This window comes from Oncorhynchus keta, chromosome 26, assembly GCF_023373465.1.
Source record: "Oncorhynchus keta strain PuntledgeMale-10-30-2019 chromosome 26, Oket_V2, whole genome shotgun sequence".
Taxonomy (NCBI): domain Eukaryota; kingdom Metazoa; phylum Chordata; class Actinopteri; order Salmoniformes; family Salmonidae; genus Oncorhynchus; species Oncorhynchus keta.
Window position 1 is genome coordinate 9,977,018 of NC_068446.1, and position 27,010 is coordinate 10,004,027.

Here is a 27,010-nt window from a genome sequence, read left to right on the forward strand (position 1 = left end):
CACACCAGCCAGCTGGTCTGCGCATGCTCTGAGCAATTGACTCTGTCAGCCAGCAGACAGGGGTGAGGCTAATCAACTACTGTATTGAACTCTTCTTTTCTTCCTGTTTCAAGGTTGTTGTTTTTTTTTATAGTAATTTGGGTTCTTCGCTGATTGAGTGTAAGGATCAATACAATAGTTTTTATTTTCCTTTCTTTAGAGCACAAACTACAGAACAGATAGAGAAGAGTAAAGGTACAGTGAGTAGTTGGATCATTTATGTTTTTGCAAAGCACAACAGCATATCCTTTACTCTATCAGTAAAGGATTCTCTTGTGGAAATTCCCTCTCGTGCCCAAGAGAGGTAAGTTTTGAAGTGTTGAGAAATCCTCCACTACCAGCCTACAGTAAATACGGACATTACTCAATTATGAGAGTAAAGTCTTCCTAATTTAAGTCAAGTGAACAGGCAAAGCTGTCAAATTGCTATTGCATGCATATTTGGCTTTCTACCCATTTACTGGACTAACTCCCTCCCTACCTCCACCTCCTGCACCAGGAAGGAGAGGTGATATTTAACCATAGATGTGCTGGAGACAAAATGTCAAGTGATCAGCAGGAAGCCATGGAAGAAATGTGAAGTGAAGGATGTAGCTGACATACCAGTAAGAAGTATAGCATGTAGGGGTCTCATAGACTAGACGTAATATAGCAAACAAAATTCTGGGACACTCAAATTAGTATCACAGATGTTATCTGTCACATGCAACAAATACAACAGGTGTCGTAGACTTTAGGTGTAGACAATAACAAGGCTTTATACAAGGGGTACCGTTACCGAGTCAATGTGTGGGGTTACAGGTTTGTCAAGGTAATTGCGGTAATATGTACGAGACTAGTCAAAAGTTTGGACACACTTACTCATTCAAGGGTTTTTCTTTATCTTTACTATTGTCTACATTGTAGAATAATAGTGAAGACATCAAAACTATGAAATAAGTAACCAAAAAGTAACCAAAAAGGTGTTAAACAAATCAACATTTATTTTATATTTTAGATCCTTCAAAGTAGCCACCCTTTACCTTTGACAGCTTTTCACACTCTTGGCATTCTCTCAACCAGCTTCACCTGGAATGATTTTCCAACTGTTTGAAGGAGTTCCCACATATGCTTGGCTGCTTTTTCTTCACTCTGTGGTCCAACTCATCCCAAACCATCTCAATTGGGTTGAGGTTGGGTGATTGTGGAGGCCAGATCATCTGATGCAGCACTCCATCACTCTCCTTCTCGGTCAAATAGCCCTTACACAGCCTGGAAGTGTGTTGGATCATTGTCCTGTTGAAAAACAAATGACAGTCCCTTTAAGCACAAACCAGATGGAATGACGTATCGCTGCAGAATGCTGTGGTAGCCATGCTGGTTAAGTGTGCCTTGAATTTGGAATAAATCACAGACTGTCACCAGCAAAGAACCCCCACACCATCACACCTCCTCCTCCATGCTTCACGGTGGGAACCACACATGCAGAGATAATCTGTTCACCTACTCCGCATCTCGAAGACACGGTGGTTAGAACCAAATTTCTCAGATTTGGAGAGATTTCCACCAGTCTAATGTCCGTTGCTCATGTCTCTTGGCCCAAGCACATCTCTTCTTCTTATTGGTGTCCTTTAGTAGTGGTTTCTTTGCAGCAATTCAACCATGAAGGGCTGATTTATGTCTCCTCTGAACACTTGATGTTGAGATGTGTCTGTTACTTGAACTCTGAAGCATTTATTTGGGGCTGCAATCTGATGTGCAGTTAACTTTAATGAAGTTATCCTCTGCAGCAGTGGTAAATCTGGGTCTTCCTTTCCTGTGGTGTTCTGAATGAGAGCCAGTTTCATCATAGCGCTTGATGGTCTTTGCAACTGCACTTGATGAAACTTTCAAAGTTCTTGACATTTTCCAGATTGACTGACCTTCAGGTCTTAAAGCAATGATGGACTTTCATTTCTCTTTGCTTATTTGAGCTGTTCTTGCCATAATATGGACTTGGTCATTTACCAAATAGGGCTATCTTCTGTATACCACTCCTACCTTGTCACAACACAACTGATTGGCTCAAACACAAAATTCCACCAATTAACTTTTAACAAGGCACACCTGTTAATTGAAATGCATTCCAGGTGACTACCTCATGAAGCTGGTTGAGAGATTGCCAAGAGTGTGAAAAGCTGTAATCAAGACAAAGGGTGGCTACTTGAAGAAAGAATCTCAAATATAAAATACATTTTGATTTGTTTAACACTTTTTTTGGTTACTACATGATTCCATATGTGTCTTCACTATTATTCTACAATGTAGAAAATAGTAAAAATAAAGAAAAACCTTGAGTAGGTGTGTCCAAACTTTTGACTGGTACTGTACATCTAGGTAGGGGTAAAGTGACTATGCATAGATAATAAACAGCGAGTAGCAGCAGCGTAAAAAAGTGGGTGGGGGCAATGCAAATAGTCCAGGCAGCCATTTGATTAGCTGTTGAGCAGTCTTATGGCTTGGGGGTAGAAGCTGTTAAGAAGCCTTTTGGATCTAGACTTGTAGAACTTTTTGAGGATATTTTCAGTCTCCTGAGGGGGAATAGGTGTTGTTGTGCCCTCTTCACGGCTGTATTGGTGTGTTTGGACCATGATAGTATGTTGGTGACGTGGACACCAACATGGGGGCGGCCCATCAGGAAGACCAGGATCCAGTTGCAGAGGGAGGTGTTTAGTCCCAGGGTCCGCTTAGTGATGAGCTCTGAGGGCACTATGGTTTTGAACGCTGAGCTGTAGCCAACGAACAGCATTCTGACGTAGGTGTTCCTTTTGTCCAGGTGGGAAAGGGCAGTGTGGACTGCAATAGAGATTGTGTTATCTGTGGATCTGTTGGGGTGGTATGCGAATTGGAGAGGATCAAGGGTTTCTGGGATGATGCTGTTGTTGTGAGCCATGACCAAACTTTCAAAGCACTTCATGGCTACAGACGTGAGTGCTACGTGTCGGTAGTCATTTAGGTAGGTTACCTTTGTGTTCTTGGGGACAGGGACTATGGTGTTCTGCTTAAAACATGTTGGTATTACAGACTCAGTCAGAGACAGGTTGAAAATGTCAGTGAAGACACTTGCCAGTTGTCAGCGCATGCTCGGAGTACACATCTTGGTAATCCGTCTGGCCCTTCGGCCTGTTTAAAGGTCTATAGAGAGCGTGATCACACAGTCGTCGGGAACAGCTGGTGCTCTCATGCATGCTTCAGTGTTTGCTTCGAAGCGAGCATATAAGTAATTTAGCTAATTTGGTATACTCATGTCACTAGGCAGCTCACGGCTGGGCTTCCCTTTATTGTCCCTAATAGTTTGCAAGACCTGCCACATCCGACGAGCGTTGGAGCCAGTGTAGAGGATTCAATCTTAGTCCGGTTTTGTCGCTTTGCCTGTTCTGATATGCAGAAGTTATTTTCGGTCATAAGAGACGGTGGCAGAAACATTATATACAAAATAAGTTACAAACAACGTGAAAAAACACACAAAATAGCACAATTGGTTAGGAGCGCGTAAAACGGTAGCCATATCCTCTGACCCATATGTTATGTTTGGTATGGTTAGATAGAGGTTACTTAAGGCTAAAACAAAAGGAGCGTGGTTGGTCGGGCGAACATCTAGCAACACAAAGGTTACGTGTTGGAGTCTCATCACGGACAACTTTAGCAACTACTTACTACTTTTTAGCTACTTAGCATGTTAGCTAACCCTTCCCCTAACCCTGACTGTAACCTTGACTGTAACCTTAAGCCGAACCCTTAGCCTAGCTGACTTAAGCCACCTAGCTAACATTAGGCACCTATCTAACGCTAGCCACAGCAAATGTAATTCGTAACCTATCATACAAAATGGATGATGGACATTTGCAAATTAAGAAATACCATACCAAATGTAACATATTTGAGTGTCCCGGATTTTTCATTTACTATGTTACGTCTACCCCGGAGTCCAGGTTGGCTTACAGGGTGTGGGGAGTATGATTTTTTTATGAAACTCTCTTACCACTAAACAGGTGTATGGGAAGTGTATGGCATCTATCTACTGTAAGAGCGTCTGCTAAATGACTTAAATGTAAATGTAAATGTACGTTGGGAAAAGTGTGGAACTCCGCAGCAATAAAATGTACCATCCAACAAGGTAGAGTCTGGCTAGTAGGGTTTCGTTCTTCCTGGTCAGGTCAGTAGGTCAGGGAAAATATACCGTATGTACTGTAACCACAAAACCCCTTCAGCTGAATGACCTACTGATGTATTGTTGCTTTAGTTTGACTAACCTGTAGTAATGACCTATAATAGTGAGCCCATACCTTGTGTCCAGTGCCTGCCACGGTCATCGTCGACACATGTCCAGACTGTCCAACAGTAGAGTGCCTGGATGACCCCATCATAGCGGAGACGGCCAATCTGTCCCTCCAGACATACAACAGAAAGAGTTGCCTTACCAACTACTACACTCTCCTCAACCTAACAGGAGCTAACATGCAGGTCGGTGAGTTCATTCTATGTCGTATGGCAAATATGACAATTTTGCTATTGAAATAAAATGTTACTTTGCTATTGTCTTGGAGAGGAGTAGGTGGCACTTAACCAGCATGAGATGAGGTGCAACCAAAAATCATAAAAGCATTTTAAGGAAATAGATGTGACTCTTGCTCACAAAACTTGATGTTGTGACAACTATTTCAAGTTAAAATCACTTTGCTGTCATCTTCACAGTGGGTTGAGTGTCCGTCCTACTTTGTGGAGTTCACCATTCAAGAGACGGTCTCTGCTAAGGACAATCCTGACGTTGATCTGACCCAATGTAAAATGATGGACTGTGAATTTTCAATGGAGTACTACACTACAGCTACACACTGTATATCACATTCTGAAATAGGTAAAAAGGGAAAACCAACTGATCAAAATTATAATTTGTATGTGACAAGCTGGCAACTATTCAGTGGAGGAAGGTAGCCTACTGTAGACCCACATCAGCATCACACCATTCTCAGTGATTTCACTATGTCATCATATCCTGTTTTTCTGTTTGACCAATAATATGCTGTGTTCTGTTCCCTAGCACAAGGGCTTGGCACAGGCTCTCACACCACTCTGGATGATGGCATGTTTGAGATCAAACTTCCCATCGAGTTCAAGTGTGAAATCTTTGAACCAGAGGTTGGGAATTTCCATAACAGTGCCATCACTGCCATACCATGATGGAACCTCAGTAACATAGAGACAGCACAGCAGTAACCTCAGAAATTGGGCAGATGAGACCCCCACAATGTAGGAGTTTGTTCCAGTCCAGATCTGACTAAATTGTGATGTAAATTCAGGACCGAGACTAGGTCTAGGGGTAGGGGAAAGGAAGGGGTTAATCTCGGAGTGGGCATAATGTTCTGATTGACCCAGTTCGTAAGCACTTAAAGTTATTATCATTTTTATGTCCATCTCTCAGGCTAGAGAAGAAGTGATGAGAACCATAAACATGCACACACACACACTGCTTGCTGTGGGGTCGTGGTGGTCCTATCCCCCACCTCAAAGAGCCTCACCAGCAGCAAGCAACTCTCCAGGCAAGAGAAAAAAACAACTTAGGACTGGACAGGTTTCAAATCTGATTGATAAACATCTTACGTTACTGCAATAACAGCTTATTAACACTTTTTTATGAGATCAAAGCTATTTGGTAATGAGGGCACTATGACTCCAATACTTCCCCTCTTTTGCCCTGGCTGGATGTTTCTTTTGCTATTTTGGATCACATATGTAAAGAATTCCACAACATTGTACTGTATGATAATATGAACTATAATGTGTGTGTATCAGAGCAATAAATTAATGGTTAACAATGAATATATTTTCAATGGTCATCATTTATTGTTCAATTGTATCCAATTCATATGGAGCCCTGGAGGTGACATTGACAGATGTTTTATACAATTAAACATGTTCTCATCCGACGTGAAGGGCAAAAGTGTGCGTTTCAAAACCATGATTAATGTCAAACAAATTACTCACAAATATTTCGCAATCTGGCACTGTGGTTTTACAGTAGATGGAGTTGTGGTGCACAATAGCGAATGAAAGTCACAGCGCCTTAAATGACAGGGAAATCAACCAATCATCGCTGGAGATGGAGTTGTTGTTTCTGGTTTTCACTTTCACAATTAGCACCGCATGAATTCTTCAAACTGTGTTCCCTTTCAGATATAGTCAGCGTATACATAGGATTTCTGTGTAGAAAAGAGCACGTGGAGTAAACTTACCAGGGACTAGGTAAAAAATAAAAAATAAATTCAAGATAAACGAATTCTGCCTGCTCATCACAAGACGGTGGGGGCATGTGATATGATCAAGTTATCTAGCTAGCTAGCCTCTGGGTGTAGCTGGCTAACCTCGATATAGACAGTGAAAACAAAGCCCCGTATTATCCGGACAGAAGCGATGTAATCTACCTTGATGTACACATCGTGTTTCTCGACGTAAATTACGGGAAAAACAGTGAAGATGGTTCACGTATACAACTGCCATCCCTTCGCTTCCCAGCAAATCGTGCAAGCCGAACAGGAGCCTGGGTTAGTGTGTTGTGGCGGGGGTGTCTTGTTTGTGGAGTCCGCGGGAGGATGCAAGATCGAGGCATTTCAACTGGAAGCGGAGGGGTGTCCTCTTATCTGCCGCTTCGCCACCATGGGGACTGTGCAGAGCATCCTGCACAGCGAGATAGGTGTGTCACTTTCTTAATTCCACTTATCCTTTCTGTCTTTGCGCCGTTGTTTACTCACATTGTTTATAAACCCAGAGGCGCAGCAAACAGGCCGGGGTTAGGTGTGTGAGAAGTCAATGAGTGAAACATTCTTCCTTTGTTGTTAGTTTTCTCGAAATCTAAAGGCACGACCTCGATTCGAGCCAATGTCTTAAGCAGTTGAACATGTTATTACGCCCCCCCCCCCTCATTTTCGTCAAAAACCACTTTTATATCGAAGGAGTGCCTTTGATTTGATGGCCTGCCCATGCGAAAAAAGATTGCAGCAGGGGCACAACTTTGGTTTTAGAAGTGGGGGGGGACATTATTATTATTTCTTGTTTTTATCCAGTTGGATAAATACTCAAAACAGCCTCCCCGGCTGCTCGGAAGCGTCCGCATGGTCCTAAAGCACATCGCCGCATCATTTATTATAAATCTGGTGGGGACAAAATTGCAATTTCAGAATGTGGGGAGGGCATGGCCTCCCTGTCCCCAGTGGAAGTTGCGCCCCTCGAATGCAGTATAACTGCAATATAACTTTAGTTAGGGTGCAGTATAACTGCAGTATGCTGCAATTACTGCGTCCAAAATACCACAGTCCGATGCAGTTACTGCATTTTAATGCAGTTTCAAAACGGCAATCTTTTTTTTTTGTATGGGTGCAAATGCACTGTTCGGATCGAGACGACCGTTAGAACCGATGACGTGTTTCAACGCATAAGCTTTGCTAGCCAACGTTGCCATGACATCACCTGAAAGTTTGTTCAGGGATTTCTATTGGAGAAGCAGTTTAAGCCTATTTTCATACAGTACTTTGGTAAACTCCTGAGGGAGTGTGGTGCATCAGCATGTGTGTGTATAGCTAGAGTTTGTAAATTCAGTCAACGAAAAAAGACAGTAGTCTAAGTTGGATCCCTTGTAAAAAAAAAAGTGTCTTACATTGAAAATTCATCCAGGCTAATTTCCCACAGAATATACACAGAATATAAATGAATGAATTTGGAATATAATAATTAAATAACTCTCCACTCATGACGATGTCCTCATCCGTGTTCTCAATCCTCTCTCCTCTGTCCTCCCTTGTCTTGCCCTCCCACCCCAGGGGACTACCTGGTGACCATCGAGGAGAAGAACAATGTCACCTACCTCCGCACATACACCAACTGGCGCTACCAGGTGGCCGAGAAGACACGTGTGGGTGTGCGTCTGCTGGGCCACCTCCTGCGTGGCTCATCCATGCGTGGGGCTCCCAAGGAGCAGATGGAGATCATTGAGATTCCGCTGTTTGAGCGCCCACTGTGTGTAGCGTGCTGTGGGGTGACAGGGGACCTGCTGGTGGGCTGTCCTAAGAGCCTGGTGCTGTTCAGTCTCAAGAGACAGGCCCTCAACGATAAGCTCTCCATCCTGGACTTTGAGCGTTGTATGATCCTCCACCTCCCAGGACTGTCGCCCCAACAGGTAGGGGTTGGGATTTCGGTAATCTCATCTACCAGCCAGTTCTTTCTGTGGAGCCTGTTATATTTGTTAGCATTTAGCCTGGTGAGGACGAGGTTAGGGTTTGGGAAGTTAATTCTGTAATGCAAACTTTGAGTATTTATAGTATTTATTAACGTTGCCATCCCTGCCTGCAGGTGGCGATCTGTGCTGGGTACATTGCCCTGCAGGCAGAGCTCGAAGTGCTGGTGGTCAAGCTGGAGAGACTTCCTGACTCCGCCCCTACCCAGAAGTCAGCTGACAAGAAGTCCCAGGACCAATGTCTAGTCCCCAAGGATATGATCACTGGAGCAGAACACAACAATGAGATAGGTAACATGACTAGCTCTACACAGTGTGTTTCATGATTAACTACTCATGGTGTGATGTGGTAATGTACAGGAACTCAAGTCCTTTTGTTCACCCGACCTAGAATACCTGACAATCAAATGCCGACGGCATTACCTCCTGAGAGAATTCTCTTCGGTTATCGTCACAGCCGTGTATATTCCACATCAAGTCGATACTGACGGCTCTCAAGGAACTACACTGGACTTTGTGTAAATTGGAAACCGCATATCCTGAGGATGCATTTATTGTAGCTGGGGACTTTAATAAGGCAACTCTAAAGAAAACATGACCAATGTTTTATCGACACATTTCCTGCACCACTTGTGCTTAAACTCTCAACCATTACTAATCTCCCTTCCGGGACGGCGACAAGGCCCTCCCCCGCCCTCCCTTCAGCAAATCAGATCATGCCTCCATCCTGTCATCCCTTCTGAAAGGCAGAAACTCAAACAGGAAGTACACGTGGTAAGGGCCGTTCAACACTGGTCTGACCAATCGGAATCCATGCTTTAAGATTGTTTTGATCACGCTGACTGGGATATGATGGGTTGCCTCTGAGAATAACATTGATGTACGTATACACTAGAGGTTGACCGATTTATGAGTTTTCATAATCATAATACCAATTATTGGAAGACTAAAAAAGTCGATACCGATTAATCGTCACATTAATTAATTTATTATATATATTTGTAATACAGACAATTACAACAAAACAGAATGAACAATGAACACGTATTTTAACTTAATATAATACATAAATAAAATCTATTTAGTCTCAAATAAGTAATGAAACATGCTCAATATGGTTAAAATGCAAAAACACAGTGTTGGAGAAGAAAGTAAAAGTGCAATATGTGCCATCTAAAAAAGCTAACTTTTAAGTTCCTTTCTCAGAACATATGAAAGCTGGTGGTTCAATATTCCAAGTTCTTCAATATTCACAGTTAAGAAGTTTTAGGTTGTAGTTATTATAGGAAATATGACGCGTCAACTATTTCTCTCTATACCATTTGTATTTCATGTACCTTTGACTATTGGATGTTCTATTTGGCACTTTAGTATTGCCAGCCTAATCTCAGGAGTTGATACTCTGATGAAGACAGCTTGGCTGTCGAAACGTTGGTAATTACATTTTTGCATATGAGCTCCTAGAGTGTGCGGCTCTCTTTTATTTTCAAGGCATAAACAGTGCTGTGGTTCAAGCATTGCTAAGAGCTGCTGGCAAACGCAGTAAAGTTTGAATGAATGCTTACGAGCCTGCTGCTGCCTACCATCGCTCAGTCAGACTGCTCTATCAAATCTATAAGTACCTAGGTGTCTGGCTAGACTGCAAACTCTCCTTCCAGACTCACATCAAACATCTCCAATCAAAAATCAAATCCAGAGTCGGCTTTCTATTCCGCAACAAAGCCTCCTTCACTCACGCTGCCAAGCTTACCCTAGTAAAACTGACTATCCTACCGATCCTCGACTTCGGCGATGTCATCTACAAAATGGCTTCCAACACTCTACTCAGCAAACTGGATGCAGTCTATCACAGTGCCATCCGTTTTGTCACTAAAGCACCTTATACCACCCACCACTGCGACTTGTATGCTCTAGTGGCTGGCCCTCACTACATATTCGTCGCCAGACCCACTGGCTCAGGTCATCTACAAGTCCATGCTAGGTAAAGCTCCGCCTTATCTCAGTTCACTGGTCACGATGGCAACACCCATCCGTAGCACGCGCTCCAGCAGGTGTATCTCACTGATCATCCCTAAAGCCAACACCTCATTTGTTTTTCGTTCCAGTACTCTGCTGCCTGTGACTGGAACGAATTGCAAAAATCGCTGAAGTTGGAGACTTTTATCTCCCTCACCAACTTCAAACATCAGCTTCCGAGCAGCTAACCGATCAGCTGTACATAGTCTATAGGTAAATAGCTCACCCTTTTTCACCTACCTCATTCCCATACTGTTTTTATACTGTTTTTATTTATTTACTTTTCTGCTCTTTTGCACACCAATATCTCTACCTGTACATGCCCATCTGATCATTTATCACTCCAGTGTTAATCTGCAAAATTGTATTATTCGCCTACCTCCTCATGCCTTTTGCACACATTGTATATAGACTGCCCATTTTTTTTCTACTGTGTTATTGACTTGCTAATTGTTTACTCCATGTGTAACTCTGTGTTGTCTGTTCACACTGCTATGCTTTATCTTGGCCAGGTCGCAGTTGCAAATGAGAACTTGTTCTCAACTAGCCTACCTGGTTAAATAAAGGTGAAATAAAAAAATAAATAAAAAATCATAGACTTAATTATAATATAATAAACACAGAAATACAAGCCTTTGGTCATTAATATGGTCAAATCCGTAAACTATCATTTATTCTTTCAGTGAAATACGGAACCGTTACGTATTTTATCGAACGGTTGGCAACCCTAAGTCTAAATATTGCAGCTACATTGCACAACCTTCAATGTTATGTCATAATTATGTCAAATTTTGGCAAATTAGTTCGCAACAAGCCAGGCGGCCCAAACTGTTGCATATACCCTGACTCTGCGTGCAATGAAAGCAAGAGAGATGACACAATTTCCTGAGTTAATGTTGCCTGCTAACATGAATTTCTTTCTTTTAACTAAATATGCAGTTTAAAAAATATATACTTCTGTGTATTGATTTTAAGAAAGGCATTGACGCTTATGGTTTGGTACATTCGTGCAAAGATTGTGCTTTTTTCGCGAATACCTTATTTACATAAGTATTCAGACCCTTTGCTATGAGATTCAAAATTGAGCTCAGGTGCATCCTGTTTCCATTGATCATCCTTGGAATGTTTCTACAACTTGATTGGAGTCGACTTGTGGTAAATTCTATTGATTGGACATGATTTGGAAAGGCACACACCTGCCTATATAAGGTCCCACAGTTGACAGTGAATGTCAGCAAAAACCAAGCCATGAAGTCGAAGGAATTGTCCGGAGAGGTCAGAGACAGGATTGTGTCGAGGCACAGATCTCTGAAGGGTATCAAAACATTTCTGCATTATTGAAGGTCCACAAGAACACATTGGCCTCCATTATTCTTAAATGTAAGTAGTTTGGAACCACCAAGACTCTTCCTAGAGCTGACCACCCTGCCAAACTAAGCAATCAGGGGAGAAGGGCCTTGGTCAGGGAGGTGACCAAGAATCTGATGGTCACTCTGACAGAGCTCTAGAGTTCCTCTGTGGAGATGGTTGTCTTTCTGGAAGGTTCTCCCATCTCTGCATCACTCCACCAATCAGGCCTTTATGGTACAGTGGCCAGACGGAAGCCACTCCTCAGTAAAAGGCACATGATAGACTGCTTGGAGTTTGCCAAAAGGCACCTAAAGACTCTCAGACCATGAGAAACAAGATTTTCTGGTCTAATGAAACCAAGATTGAACTCTTTGGCCTGAATGCCAAGCATCACATCTGGAGGAAACCTGGTACCATCCCTACAGTGGTAGAATAAGGCTGTAACGTATCAAAATGTGGGAAAAGTAAAGGGGTCTGAATACACTGTACTACAAACTGCACCGTAAATGGTGTGGTTGTGTATTCTGTCTGATTGGGTTGTGTTTATCTTGTCTTTGTATTCCCCAGAGGTGAGGAAAGAGGGTCTTGCTGGTCACCTTGATCAGGATGACTTCTTCATATTCCCTAAGCACCAGGAGCTGCTGGGGGACAGGGCTAAGGACTGTGGGGTCAAGGTCTCTCTGGAGTGGACAGGCATGGAGAGTGAGGCCAGGGGTATCCTCGCTATCACCTATATCTTATACAGGTGTGTACGTGTGGGAGCTGTTGTCGTATTTTTTATTTTTTATTTAACTAGGAAAGTCCGTTTAAGAACAAATTCTTATTTACAATGACTGCCTATCCCGACCAAACCCTGACGATGCTGGACCAATTGAGCACCGCCCTATGGGACTTTTAATCACAGCCGGATGTGATTCAGCCTGGATTCAAACCAGGGACTGAAATGACGCCTCTTGCATTGAGATGCAGTGCCTTAGACCGTTGCGCCACTGGGAGCCCTTGTCTGTCGCTGTCTGTCTGTCTGTCTGTCTGTGTACGTGCGTACTAGGGGTTGGTCTCATCCTATTCAGTCTCCCCTCCTTGCACTGAGATGCAGTGCCTTAGACCGTTGCGCCACTGGGAGCCCTTGTCTGTCTGTGTCCTGTCTGTCTGTCTGTCTGTCTGTCTGTCTGTGTGTCTGTGTGTCTGTGTGTCTGCGTACATACGTACTAGGGGTTGGTCTCATTCTATTGGGTCTCCCCTCCAGACGTTTTGCTCCAGACTTCTTCCAAGGCTGCAGTGTGGAGGATACCCGCCTGCACTCCCTGCAGTTCCACCCTGTATTCACCAGTGAGTCATACCTTCCTTACGCTGTCCCTGCCTATGGAACTAACATGTACTGTAAATCCATAGGTAGGTAGGAGGCACACTCCTTCACTCCTCATCCCTTTCTTTTCTATTGGTCTTCTCTCCCTGACAACCAGGTAACCAGGAAGTGTGTGCTGAGGGGGGGAGAGGGGTGGAGCCGACGTGTGTGTTCTGTTTCTTCTCGCTGCCCAACACGGGCTACGTGTACAGTGTGAGGGGTGGAGTGGAGATGGTCTCAGTCTATCAGTATCCAGAGAAAGCCCAGCAGGCCGTCCTCACTGACCTCTTCCTCCACATCATCACCAAGTAAGGACAGGAGAAAGAATACGAAGTTCAGGAGACTGATATTACTGATTATTTGAGACTGGTCTCATCTACCTCTTCTAAACGTAATAGTACCTGTGTCTTTGGCAGGAATGCTCTCCAGTGTTTCTCAGTGAGGTGTTCTGCAGTGGCAGCCAGAGCTGAGGACCCTTACATCGATACCACCATGAAGGTGAGGATCACTCCACTGCCCTTCGCTAATGGAAGACAGATCAATCCCACTTACGCCTACTGCTTACACCTACCTCTATGCATTAGACCTCCTCATTATTGATCTGAAGGACGCTTTGACTGTGTCTTCCCTTCTTGTGTGTGATTGGCCGTGCCTCGGTTGGCTGTGCTCTGATTGGCCCTGCTACCCAATGAGACAGGAAGCCATTAAAGTGGATAAGAGCTTCTGCAGAACTACAGATGGATGGTTGATGGGCTCAAGATCAGTGTGTTAGATTCACAAAGATGGAGGAGCTGGAAAGGGATCAAAATGACGACCACTTACACAGTTGCAGTTTGTGTTTATACATGTGTGCGTGCCAAACAGTTACACAGTGGAATCAGAGCAGCACACTCGCATATGCGCCTAAGAAATTGATGTGTGCGAACTGAAAAAGTAAAGTGTGAGTGCATGTGCATGTGCGAGTGTGAGCACATGTGCAAAGAATTGCTGCTGCAGCTATTTTCAAAGTATATCTGACGTTTTGTATCATAGCTGGTAGCGAATCACACAAAGAACTACGAAGAGTCCCATATATCCTACAGTTTCGCGCAGCAACTGTGCCTGGGGTGTGCCCGCCGTGAGTGAAGTGCTGAAAGATTCATTGTTGGAAGCGCACAGGCATAGAAGTTGATCGAATTTACCCGAAAGGCTACTAAAGTGTGACTTTGTGTTTCTTGACTATTTACCCTGCCCTGTGACCCATATTCAAACAAAACCATTTAAGCCACCTTCGGTTTCCAGTGTAAGACCATAACATCTGCAAGAAACGGTTGGCATGTAGCAACATTAATGTGATTATTTTAATGAATCCCAAAGATGCAAAAGTGGTAATTGCAATTTCACCGACTAAATGTAAACAACCACCAGGTAATGAGTCGCTTAAGTGTAACTGGCTGTTGTGTTGTGCAGGCCTGTCCTCCCATCACCATGGAGGTGTGTGCTTTGCGGATCCAGCTGTTCATTGGTCTAAAGGCTCTGTGTCACGATCGCCACCACATCGTCCTGCTAACCGCTGCAGACGTGGAGACCAGGGAGGACACAGAGAGGGCAGCTCGCAGGAACCTGTAGGTCACACACACACAGTCAGAGACTGTTGTCATAGCTAGAGCTGCACTTGATTAGAAAGGAAATATACCTGTGCAATTGACTCAAACCAAACTAAATACTGCTTCAAAATCTGACCAATTCAAATTCTGAGAATGCTATAGATCTATGGTAAGACATCTGATCTAGGGCTGGCCGATATCATATTTTAAGGTAAACCGGTATACATTTTTTCAAGACCATCTAAACTAAAAGTAACGTCCTCTGTCAACTGCGTTTATTTTCAGCAAGCTTAATATGTGTAAATATTTGTATTAACATAACAAGATTCTACAACTGAGACATAAACTGAACAAGTTCCACAGACATGCGACTAACAGAAATGGAATAATGTGTCCCTGAATAAAAGGGGGTCAAAAGTAACAGTCAGTATCTGGTGTGGCCACCAGCTGCTTTAAGTACTGCAGTGCATCTCCTCCTCATGGACTGCACCAGTTTTTGCTGTGAGATGTTTCCCCAGTCTTCCACCAAGGCACCTGCAAGTTCCCGGACATTTCTAGGGAAATGGCCCTAGCCCTCACCCGCCGATCCAACAGGTCCCAGACGTGCTCAATGGGATTGAGATGCGGGCTCTTCGCTGGCCATGGCAAAACACTGACATTCCTGTCTTGCAGGAAATCACGCACAGAACGAGCAGTATGGCTGGTGGCATTGTCATGCTGGAGGGTCATGTCAGGATGAGACTGCAGGAAGGGTACCACATGAGAGAGGAGGATGTCTTCCCTGTAATGCACAGCGTTGAGATTGCCTGCAATCACAAAAAGCTCAGTCCGATGATGCTGTGACACATCGCCCCAGACCATGACGATCGATCCCGCTCCAGAGTACAGGCCTCAGTGTAACACTCATTCCCTCGATAAACGATAAACATGAATCCGACCATCACCACTGGTGAGACAAAAACGCGACTCGTCAGTGAAGAGCACTTTTTGCCAGTCCTGTCTGGTTCAGCGACGGTGGGTTAGTGCCCATAGGCAACGTTGTTGCCAGTGATGTCTGGTGAGAACCTGCCTTACAACAGGCCTACAAGCCCTCAATCCAGCCTCTCTCAGCCTATTGCGGACAGTCAGCACTGATGGAGGGATTGTGCGTTCCTGGTGTAACTCGGGTAGTTGTTGTTGCCATCTTGTACCTGTCCCGCAGGTGTGATGTTCGGATGTACCGATCCTGTGCAGGTGTTTTACACGTGGTCTGCCACTGCGAGGTCAATCAGCTGTCCATCTTGTCTCCCTGTAGCTGTCTTAGGGGTCTCACAGTACAGACATTGCAATTTATTGCCCTGGCCACATCTGTAGTCCTCATGCCTCCTTGCAGCATGCCTAAGGCACGTTCACGCAGATGAGCAGGGACCTTGGGCATCTTTCTTTTGGTGTTTTTCAGATTCAGTAGAAAGGACTCTTTTAATGTCTCTTTAAACTCTTTACAAAATATCTGTGAAGTTATTTAGATTTTTACGAATGATATTTGAAAGACAGGGTCCTGAAAAGGGGACATTTTCTTTTTTTGCTGAGTTTATAATGGTATTTTGATACAGATAAATTAATTTAAAGTTACTTCACTGTCAGTTTTGACCTAGTTTGGTTGAGTATAAAACAATCCGTATGTAGAAAGCCTGTTAAAACCACTTAGAATTCATTTGTTGCCTTGTACATTGTAGAATAATAGTGAAGACATCAAAACTATGAAATAACACATATGGAATCATGTAGTAAACAAAAAAAAGTTTTCAACAAACAAAAAATAAAGAAAAACCCTGAGTAGGTCTAAAACTTTTGATCTGTATATTTTCAGATAACTGCAGTTTTTCTATCCACAAATTGGGCGAACAAATCGGTCTAAAAGAAATCTGTGCGGCCCTCTGTTTGAATTTTGAAATCTTGATGTGGCCCTCAAGCCCAAAACTTTGCCCACCCCTACTCTAGAGTCAGGCGCAGTAGGATTATTAAACGTTAATATTCACTGTACATGATGTACATGATGTTCCATGTACAGTGCCTTCAGAAAGTATTTCCAACCCTTTACTTTTTCACATTTTGTTGTGTTACAGCCTGAATTAAAAATGGATAAAATGTTGATTTTTGTGTCACTGGCCTACAAACAATAACCCATAATGTCAAAGTAGAATGATGTTTTTAGACATTTTTACTAATTCATAAAAAAATGAAAAGCTGAAATGTCTTGAGTCAATAAGTATTCAATCCATTTGTTATGGCAACCCTAAATAAGTTCAGGAGGAAAAATGTGCTTATTAACAAGTCACATAATACATTTCAAGGTCTCACTCACTGTGTGCAGTAATAGTGTTTAACATAATTTCTGAATGACTACCTCATATCTGTACCCCACACATACAATCGGGCGCAAATTTAATTTTTGTCCCGTACCAGTCAAAAGTTTGGATACACCTACTCATTCAAGGGGTTTTCTTTATTTTTTACTATTTTCTACATTGTAGAATAATGATGAAGACATCAAAACTATGTTCTAAAACCTTTGACCTGTAGTGTAGGTCCATTATAATTTCTACATACTTTCTATCTAGTTCTAAAAGTTCCAGTTTGCCCTGGAATGTCCCGCACGCTGTGGTTTGTCCACCCCTGCTCTAGAAAGCATGAAGGATCCAGAGGTCGGAAGAAACAACTATATCTGATATTTTCATGAGAACTTATTTCTCAACTTTATTTATGTGATCAAGTCATGTGCAACAGGCACCACATGACCACTAGAATTAAGGAGTGAGGCCAGGTATTCACAGAAGCGAAGTAAGGCAACAGTAAGGAAATTCCTATCCTCCACCAAGCTGACCCTTACTCCAAATCACACACAAATCACACTCAGGGGGCCTCCATATCATATGAGAGTGCTTGGCACTGTAGCCGTAACCTACTTAGGAAGGAGAAGTAGAGGGAGTGTTTAACTGGCGAATAGTGTCCGGTCCGTCATTAGCTGTAACTGCTAGAGGCTATCCAGGACATATAGCAGATAGAACACACACGCACAATGGGTTCAGCACATGGTCTGTAGGCCTTGTGCGTTAACTTGTGGAGTCATGAAGAAAAACATGCAACATGTTTGATTCACATCAACTCCAGAAACACTGCCCTCAATTACTTCCACTGGTGATTGTTTTGGATTGGTAGGTAGTCATGCTCGCTAGTTCCTTAAACAAACCTCTCAGTCAAACTGGAACTGAAACTAAATGTTTGGTGGTCTTTTACCGAATAGGTTTGTGCCATTCATGTGAACTCAAATTGAGCTAGAGTTAGTGTTCTGCATGGTCCACACCAGGAGTTTACTGTAACCTCTTGTGTGTAATGTTATTGGAGCTGAGCTGTAGTTTCTGACCTAGTAGCTGTAATATCAGCCATCTGTGGCCCAGAATGACCGGTATTACAGAAGTGACTGGCGTTATGGAGATGAGCTGACTGTACTTCTTCCCTGACCTCTGATCCCAGGAACAGGAAGTCATCCTCCACCAAGCACCGGGATCCCATTGAGATGAGTCGCGGCTGGAATCTATACGTGGTCAACACCGTCCCCCCACTCCAACTCTACAATGAGATGGTACAGCACCTTAACACCAGAACAACAGCCTTAATGTTTACGAGACATTACTCATTTTTACCATTCATTTTTCTTTGGCTCTGTTGTGCTGAATGATGTGTTTATGCTGTTTAACCTTGTATTCAACAATGAACCTTTTCTCTGGGCTAGGTGGAGTATAGTAAGAAGTATGAGGAGACCAACCCTCTGTCTCAGAGCTGTCTGCACCTGCTCAGTGAGGCCCACCTCCTCCTGAGAGCCACGCTCCTGGACCCCCGGGTGGGAAATCCAGTGGAGCAGCCTCAGAGCAGTGACCAGAACCTAGCCCGGTCCCTGGGATATACAGCAACAGACAAAATAGGCAGCACCACTGACAGAACCACAGACAGACAGGAGCTACAGAAGGCCTTCCAGGAGAGCTGTGCCCATTTAGGAGACTGCTTCAGTAGGTCAGTTGGTTCGGGGTCACATTAAAATCAAGGTTGATTGATATGTTATTTATTTATACATTATGTTTGTTGATTAATATGCTAGTTTACTGATTTATATGTTAGCTAATTGATTGATTGATTTTGTTGATTTGTTTTTGGACTGGTTTGCCCATTTGTCAACAACTATTTTTCAAATGTGTTTACTGGACACTTAATGTGAAGTGTGACTGTCTCTTCCACATACAGTGGGGCAAAAAAGTATTTAGTCAGCCATCAATTGTGCAAGTTATCCCACTTAAAAAGATGAGAGAGGCCTGTAATTTTCATCATAGGTACACTATGACAGACAAAATTAGGGGAAAAAAATCCAGAAAATCACATTGTAGGATTTTTAATGAATTTATTTGCAAATTATGGTGGAAAATAAGTATTTGGTCAATAACAAAAGTTTATCTCAATACTTTGTTATATACCCTTTGTTGGCAATGACAGAGGTCAAACGTTTTCTGTAAGTCTTCACAAGGTTTTCACACACTTGCTGGTATTTTGGCCCATTCCTCCATGCAGATCTCCTCTAGAGCAGTGATGTTTTGGGGCTGTTGCTGGGCAACACGGACTTTCAACTCCCTCCAAAGATTTTTTATGGGGTTGAGATCTGGAGACTGGCTAGGCCACTCCAGGACCTTGAAATGCTTCTTACGAAGCCACTCCTTCGTTGCCCGGGCGGTGTGTTTGGGATCATTGTCATGCTGAAAGACCCAGCCACGTTTCATCTTCAATGCCCTTGCTGATGGAAGGAGGTTTTCACTCACAATCTCACGATACATGGCCCCATTCATTCTTTCCTTTACACGGATCAGTCGTCCTGATCCCTTTGCAGAAAAACAGCCCCAAAGCATGATGTTTCCATTCCCATGCTTCACAGTAGGTTTTTACCAAAAAGTTATATTTTGGTTTCATCTGACCATATGACATTCTCCCAATCTTCTTCTGGATCATCTAAATGCTCTCTAGCAAACTTCAGACGGGCCTGGACATGTACTGGCTTAAGCAGGGGGACACGTCTGGCACTGCAGGATTTGTGTCCCTGGCGGCGTAGTGTGTTACTGATGGTAGGCTTTGTTACTTTGGTCCCAGCTCTCTGCAGGTCATTCACTAGGAACCCCCCGTGTGGTTCTGGGATTTTTGCTCACTGTTCTTGTGATCATTTTGACCCCACGGGGTGAGATCTTGCGTGGAGCCCCAGATCGAGGGAGATTATCAGTGGTCTTGTATGTCTTCCATTTCCTAATAATTGCTCCCACAGTTGATTTCTTCAAACCAAGCTGCTTACCTATTGCAGATTCAGTCTTCCCAGCCTGGTGCAGGTCTACTATTTTGTTTCTGGTGTCTTTTGACAGCTCTTTGGTCTTGGCCATAGTGGAGTTTGGAGTGTGACTGTTTGAGATTGTGGACAGGTGTCTTATACTGATAACAAGTTCAAACAGGTGCCATTAATACAGGTAACGAGTGGAGGACAGAGGAGCCTCTTAAAGAAGAAGTTACAGGTCTGTGAGCGCCAGAAATCTTGCTTGTTTGTAGGTGACCAAATACTTATTTTCCACCATAATTTGCAAATAAATTCATTAAAAATCCTACAATGTGATTTTCTGGATTTTTTTCTCTCTCATTTTGTCTGTCATAGTTGAAGTGTACCTATGATGAAAATTACAGGCCTCTCATCTTTTTTAAGTGGGAGAACGTACACAATTGGTGGCTGACTAAATACTTTTTTGCCCCACTGTATGTGTAGGTTTGATAAGCGTGACTGCCACCTGGCCCTGCCCTACTATAAGATGTCAGGCCTGTCTGTGACAGAGGTGATCTCCAGGAACAGGTGTCTGTCCAGCAGCCCCTGTGGCTATGGGAAGGGGTTCCTCTTCTTCCTCAAACACTCACTCTATGAGGAGACCATGGAGGAGCTCACTGAGGTAGCTACACCAGTCCTTGGAGACCTCCAGCCATTCCACATGTTTGTTAAATTCCAACACAAGCACATCTGATTCAATAGTGCTGAATGTTGATAGCCAAGGGTTCTTGCCTGTGTGTGTAATGTAGGAGACAGCCAACGAGGTGCTGGATATCTTCGGTGTGGCCGAGCCGTCCCAGCTCCCCCATGTTATATCCAGCCCCTCCATGGTCAGAGCCAGCCCTGCCAGTGGCCTGGCCCACCTAGAGCGCCTGGAGTCCATCGGAGCCCCCTCTGTACCCCTCACTCTCTCCAAGGCTGCCCTGGCCCTCCGCATGGGAGACCTGCAGCTCTACAGACAACACATGGACAGACACACAGAGGTTTGTGTATATTGACTGCGTGTGTGTATTGAAATGTAGATTATATTGTACTGTGATGTTTCACTGTGGATCCAAATAAAGTGGTTTAGTATGTAGATGTGGTACACGTACTATTGTGTATTTCCATGATGTGTGTAATTTAAAGGCGCAATAGGCAGAAATCGCTCCGCCATTTCCTGGTTGCTGAAATTCTAATAGTTGAAATCAAATTTTGTCACATGCGCCGAATACAACAGGTATAGAACATATAGTAGACCTTACAGTGAAATGCTTACTTACAAGCCATTAACCAACAATGCAGTTTAAAGAAAACAGGGGGGAAAAAAGATAAGATAAGAGATAAGAATAACAAATAATGAAAGAGCAGCAGTACATAACAATAGTGGGGCTATATACAGGGGGTACCAGTACAGAGTCAATGTCAATGTGTGGTGGCACCAGTATTGAGGTTATATGTACATGTAGGTAGAGTTATTAAAGTGTCTATGCATAGATAATAACAGAGAGTAGCAACAGTGGAGAAGAGGGGGGGAGCAATGCAAATAGTCTGGGTAGCCATTTGATTAGCTGTTCAGGAGTCTTATGGCTTGGGGGTAGAAGCTAGTTAGGAGCCTCTTGCTGTGCGGTAGCAGAGAGAACAGTCTATGACTAGGGTGGCTGGAGTCTTTGACTATTTTTAGGGCCTTCCTCTCACACTGGTATAGATGTCCTGGATGGCAGGAAGCTTGGCCCTGGTGATGTACTGGGACGTATGCACTACCCTCTGTAGTGCCTTGTGGTCGGAGGCAGAGCAGTTTCCTTAGATATCGTGCACCAGCTGTTGTTCACATATATGCAGAGGCCCCTGCCCCATGTCTTACCAGAGGCTGCTGTTCTGTCCTGCCAATGGAGTGGATAACTCGACAGCTGTATGTTCTTAATGTCGTCGTTCAGCCACAACTCAGTGAAACATAAGAAATAACCATTTTTAATGTCCCGTTGGTAGGATATACATGCTTTCCGATCGTCCCATTTATTTTCCAGCAATTGAACATTAGCTAGCAGGAAGGAAGGCAAGGGCAGATTAGCCGCTCGTCGCCTGATTCTCAGGCACCCTGATATTTCTCCACAAAATATAAGTTTCCTTCTCCAGTGAATCACTGGGATCTGGGCATGGTCGGGTGTCTGTAGTAGTATATCCCTCCCGTCCGACCCATTGAAGGGCTCTTCATCCAGTTTGAGGTGAGCAATCGCAGTTCTGATGTCCAGAAGCTCTTTTCGGTATAAGACACAGTAGCAGCAACATTATGTACAAAACAAGTTACGAACAATGTGAAAAAAAAAAAAAAATAGCATGGTTGGTTAAGAGCCGATAAGACAGCAGCCCTCCCCTCCGGCGACATCGTAAGTTCGCCTAATTCCATTTATGTGACAAAACAAGCAGTCACTATGTAGAGAATCATTGTACCATCTAAACCACTGTGAAATATCTTTTCCATAATCAAAAAAAGTAAAAGATGCAAAAAAAATAACTTAAGAACGGGACGCATAGAAATAGCACACACAAAACAGATCTACCACTTCTTAAACTTGCTTTCAATGAGAAGGACAGATCTATAACTCACATTTCTATGTAAATTTGGCCGGGTTGCCTAAAAAGTTACATATTGTAGCTTTAACTGTCTATGTACTATATACCTACCCAGATGCTGCAGGTATATGGGTTCATCGAGGAGCACAAACTGCTGCTGCATGGCAGAGGGCACACGGTGGTGCCCACCCCCCTGGCACGCCACCTCAGGGACAGCCAGGAAGGTCTGCTGGTAGCAGCCATGGTTGCGCTACACGAGAATAACAAGATCAAACTGGACGAGGCTGACCTCTTCTTCCAGGTTAGCGTTACAGTGTTTGTGTGTAAGTCATTCCTATAGGATTTCTGTAGGATTTCCTGATCCCAAGTATGATCTTTAAAATGTTAATGTGTCATTGTGAATGTATTGAAATGTGTATGTGTGTGTCCTGTAGAAGCTTTGTGGGAACCTGTCAGGGCCCCAGGGAGGCCCTCAGCTGCTGGTGGACTTCTGGGAGGCCCTGCTGATGGCCTCATCACAGGAAGCTGTCATCCAGGAGCTGCTGTTCCGCCTCACCTCTGTCTACATTGACCGCGTCACGCGCCGAGACAGCCAAGGCATGAAACCACTCAAGACCGCAGACGACCTGGTTTGTTTCTGTCTCTGTAGTTTGTTGTGTTCTTGTCACTATGGCATGATGTTCCCCAGGGTTATAGCCTAGCTAGGAGGTAGTAGAGAGGTAGTCTTACAGTAAGACTGTCTATATATCGGTTGTGTATCTGTTGTGTAGATCAGGGGTTTTCAAACCTCTCCTCAGGAGACCCCCAGATGTTTTAACTATTTCGCAGCCAGCATACCTGATTCAAGTTTGTCCACTAACCATCAAGCCATTTTATAGGTGCATCAGGTGGGCTAGTTCAGGACCACAACAACATTGTTTCTGTGTTGTAGATCAACTCATGTTCTCACTATGGTGTGCCGTATCCCTGGGTCAGCATCCTGACTCCAGCTCACTTCAGTATCATTCAAGATCACCAGGAGGACCTCCAGAAACTACAGGTCAATCTCTCTACATTGTCTACCAATTAACCAACCAATCAACATGTAAAATAAAGCTTTGTTAAGCCTTAGTTGTAAAATTCACCAATATGGTGAACAAACAATAAACCCTCAATGTTCACTCCTCCCCAGTCCCTGCTGTGCGGTCCCACCCTGGATGTGTCGTCCATCCTGCCCCTGTTGGAGCAGCTGCCAGACGGGGACAACGCAGGGCTAAGTGTGCACTTGCTCTGTGCCACCAAGCTGGACCGCCACGAGAGCTCCATCGAGAGGCTTCTAGACCGATGTCCTCAGGCAATCATCCCCTACGCTAATCACGAGCTGCAGAATAACAAAATGGTGGGTACTGCTATGCACTGTAACTCTCACCCTACTGTGAAATGGCACTGCCCCAACTCCTCTGACCCTACTGCGGAACTCATAGTATTTGCCCAACCTTAAATCCTCATAACCTTAATCCTAAAGTCTGAACTCTAACATGTGTATAACATTTCTATATATTCATGTGATTTTGTTCAGACTCTGTGGTGGCAGAAACTGTTTCCTGAGCTGTGTGAGAGAACCAGAGCAGCAGGGGGAGAGAACACCATCTTACTGTCTGCACTCAAAGGTACACTTAGACTAGCCTGTGATTCAAGCATAGGGTTTAACTCCAGAAATGTCACCTCTTTTGCTGTAGTTAAAATGGGAAATCTGCAGTTTTGGTAAACAGCTGAGGGATGGGGCTGGAGAAATGTAACCAGTCCTAAATTAATAGACAGTGTTATGGATGCAAGGATTGACCATCCATGATATCAAAATTAAAGTTTTAACTATGTTTTGAGGCTATAGAGTTTTTGTTTACAATTCCATTGTTTACACGCAGTGGACTAAAACAAGCGTATATTTTTGGTTTCTGATGGGGTACGACAGTTGAACTAAGATCATGAGGCATGTATAAGTTCTATTCCTCAAGAATCAAATCGGTATATCATTAATAAAAAAATATGTATGCAGAACTCGCTGATTGCCCCTTTAATATTCAGAGAGTTTGGGCTGCAACATCTGTATTTTTCCCGACAACAGAAACGCTGGTGGTGGTTGCCACGGAGCTGAATCCACTGGAGTTTCTGGACCTGTTGCCTGATGACGGGACAGCACACTTCTTCCTGCCTCACCTGCTGGAGTGCAGCCAGAGAAATCTCATGACGTAAGGACCGTGTGGAACAGATATACAGTAGCTCAAAAAAAAAAAACATTCCATGGTCCACCCAATTTCTAGGACAGCTTTTGAATAAGTAGAACACAAGTGTCCATTAAGCAAACATTCCAAATGGTATGCTGGTTTGAATGGGAATTTTCCTAACGATTCTAATGCAATAGAGGGTCCTAAACCTGGACTGTACTGGACAATCAACCACTTAGTGTGGAGTGAGCCTCTCAAACACTACCTACTACTGTAGAGCCTAATGAAAATGGCCCACATACCAAAAACAACCATGTTTGTAGTCATTAGTTAAATGAGGTGCAGAGATACTGATTTTACAACCTCACTTTGTCTTTCTGTTCCCAAGTATTGATGCCGTGTTCCTAGTCATACCCTGAAGTGGTACTAGTCCTCTATGTAGACTCCCCTGATACACTGCGAGAGCGTTTCTTTACGACAGAGTATCATGAACTTGATGTTAAGTTACACACTGGACTGTTCTGGCGCTTCTTCTGTTTATTGGGTGAAGAGAAAAAGGTGGTTCAATAACATGGAATGAAGGAAGCTATGACCTCACTGTATAATCGTGATGTTTTGCTTTCGGCATTAATAAATGCTCTAAAAAAATATTTAATTTGCCTTCTTCTCCTTTCACCATGTGTATATATGCCAATGTTGGACAAACAAAAGGAGGTTATATTTTCAAAACTAATCTCAGAGCATTGACATTAGACAAGCATCAACATTTTAGTAATTTAGCAGACGTTCTTATCCAGAGCGACTTAATGCATTCATCTTCTAGGTGGGACAAAGACACTTTTCCTCAAAGTATGGGAAAAGTGGGGGATGTTTTAAAGACACTCTTTAAAGAGGATACGGTTTCAGGTGTTTTTGGAAGGGGGTGCTTGGGTTGGGGTGTAGTGGACGCAAGCTTTGACGGTCATCTAGGGTCCAGGAGGGCGATATTGGAGTTGTCAACAGTGATGGAGAGACACACCAAAAGTGAGTGTATGTGGTGCACACGTCACCTGTTAGGAGTGGCCTGCCAGGTAGGACACAATCCAAGAGTTTGCGGAGCCTGGGACACCCAGCCCTGAGAGGGTGGAGAGGATCTGATAGTTCACTGTGTTGAAGGGAGCGGCTAGATCTAGAAGGATGAGAACAGAGGAGAGAGAGTGATCTTTGGCAGTGCGAAGAGTCTCTGTGACAAGAGTAGTCTCAGTTGAGTGACCCGTCTTGAAGCCTGACTGGTTAAGGTCAAGAGATGGTTCTGAGAGAGATGCCGAGAGAGTTGAGCAGAGACCGCACGCTCAAGTGTTTTGGAAATAAAAGGGATACAGGTCTATAGGTGACATCAGATGAGTGTTTGTTTCTTGAGGGGAGTGATTCGGGCCGTTTTGAAGTCAGAGGGGACACAGCCAGTGGTCAGGGATGAGGGAAGTGAGGAATGGGAGAAGCTCTCCAGAGATGATCTGGAGGGGATGGGGTCGAGCGGGAAGGTTGTCGGCGGTCAGACCTCCCTAGTCGCAGGATTTCATCTGGAGAGCGAGGGGAGAAAGAGGTCAGGGCGTAAGGTAATTCTGCGTGAGTGGGACTAGTGACTCAGTAGGCTGAGTGATTGAGGAGCGGATGTCGTCAACCTTTTCAAAGTGCTTGACAATGTCGTCCGCAGATGAGGGGGGGGAAGAGTTCCCTCGGGTTAGAAGCAGAAGCTTGATGTGTAGATTGATAGAAAGTGGCTTTAGCAGCGTATACAGAGGAAGAGAAGGTGGAGGGCGTGAAAGGATGACAGGTCCTCCGGCAGTTTAGTTTTTCTCCATTTGTCTCAGCTACCAGCCCGGTTCTGCAAGCTCGCAATGAGTCACTCAGCCACGGAGCAGGAGGTTAAGTCCAAGCCGGGCCAGGATGAAAGGGGACAGTGTGAATCATAGGATGCAGAAAGGGAGGAGTGTAGGGTCGAATCAGGAAACAAAGTAGCGATCAGAGACCCGGAGGGGGTTTGCAGTGAGATTGCAGTGAGATTAGTAGGCAAACAGCCTCTAGTAAAGAGGAGTTCAAGCGTATTCCCTGCTTTGTGAGTTGGAGGGGATTGGAAAAGGTTGTGGTCAAAAAGAGGGGAGGGGAAAGAAATGATTTGAGGGCAGATATTGGGAGGTAGAAGTAACCAAGTACAGAGAACGGTGAGCCATCGTCAGGAAATGAGCCTATCAAGGTGTCCAAGCTCATGGAAGAAAACTCCAAAGTCACCAGGTGGGCGATAGATGACAATGT

The 27,010-nt window shown here is 44.0% G+C and overlaps 2 protein-coding genes across 3 annotated transcripts; both read left to right on the plus strand.

Annotated features, from left to right (window-relative positions):
* Window positions 1-554: 554 nt before the first annotated feature.
* On the plus strand, window positions 555-5,914 carry LOC118358635 (fetuin-B-like; the record flags this gene model as incomplete). Its single annotated transcript, XM_035736587.2, has 4 exons — window positions 555-651; window positions 4,355-4,521; window positions 4,753-4,915; window positions 5,099-5,914. Coding segments are annotated over 4 exons (567 nt in total), but the record flags the coding sequence as incomplete, so codon positions are not given.
* A 248-nt stretch (window positions 5,915-6,162) lies between these two features.
* LOC118358904 (BLOC-2 complex member HPS3-like) lies at window positions 6,163-25,368 on the plus strand. 2 transcript variants are annotated; one of them, XM_035736908.2, is made up of 18 exons: window positions 6,163-6,748; window positions 7,872-8,227; window positions 8,401-8,575; window positions 12,218-12,395; window positions 12,897-12,979; window positions 13,114-13,303; window positions 13,412-13,493; window positions 14,445-14,599; window positions 18,095-18,203; window positions 18,354-18,631; window positions 20,406-20,583; window positions 20,711-20,944; window positions 22,630-22,815; window positions 22,949-23,143; window positions 23,446-23,553; window positions 23,686-23,892; window positions 24,073-24,163; window positions 24,619-25,368. In XM_035736908.2, the coding sequence occupies exons 1-18, from the start codon at window positions 6,532-6,534 to the stop codon at window positions 24,744-24,746; spliced, it is 3,150 nt and encodes a 1,049-aa protein (XP_035592801.1). In that variant the 5' UTR covers window positions 6,163-6,531; the 3' UTR covers window positions 24,747-25,368. The 2 variants fall into 2 exon arrangements, with proteins under 2 accessions (XP_035592801.1, XP_052336165.1); XM_052480205.1 differs by lacking the exons at window positions 12,218-12,395; window positions 12,897-12,979.
* Window positions 25,369-27,010: the final 1,642 nt, after the last annotated feature.

Excerpts from the sequence above, each read along its gene's own strand:
- LOC118358904 (XM_035736908.2), top strand. The coding sequence starts at position 6,532 with ATGGTTCACGTATACAACTGCCATCCCTTCGCTTCCCAGCAAATCGTG. Across the intron at positions 8,576-12,217 it reads AGAACACAACAATGAGATAG|AGGTGAGGAAAGAGGGTCTT; the intron begins GTAACATGACTA and ends TGTATTCCCCAG. Across the intron at positions 20,945-22,629 it reads ACATGGACAGACACACAGAG|ATGCTGCAGGTATATGGGTT; the intron begins GTTTGTGTATAT and ends ATACCTACCCAG.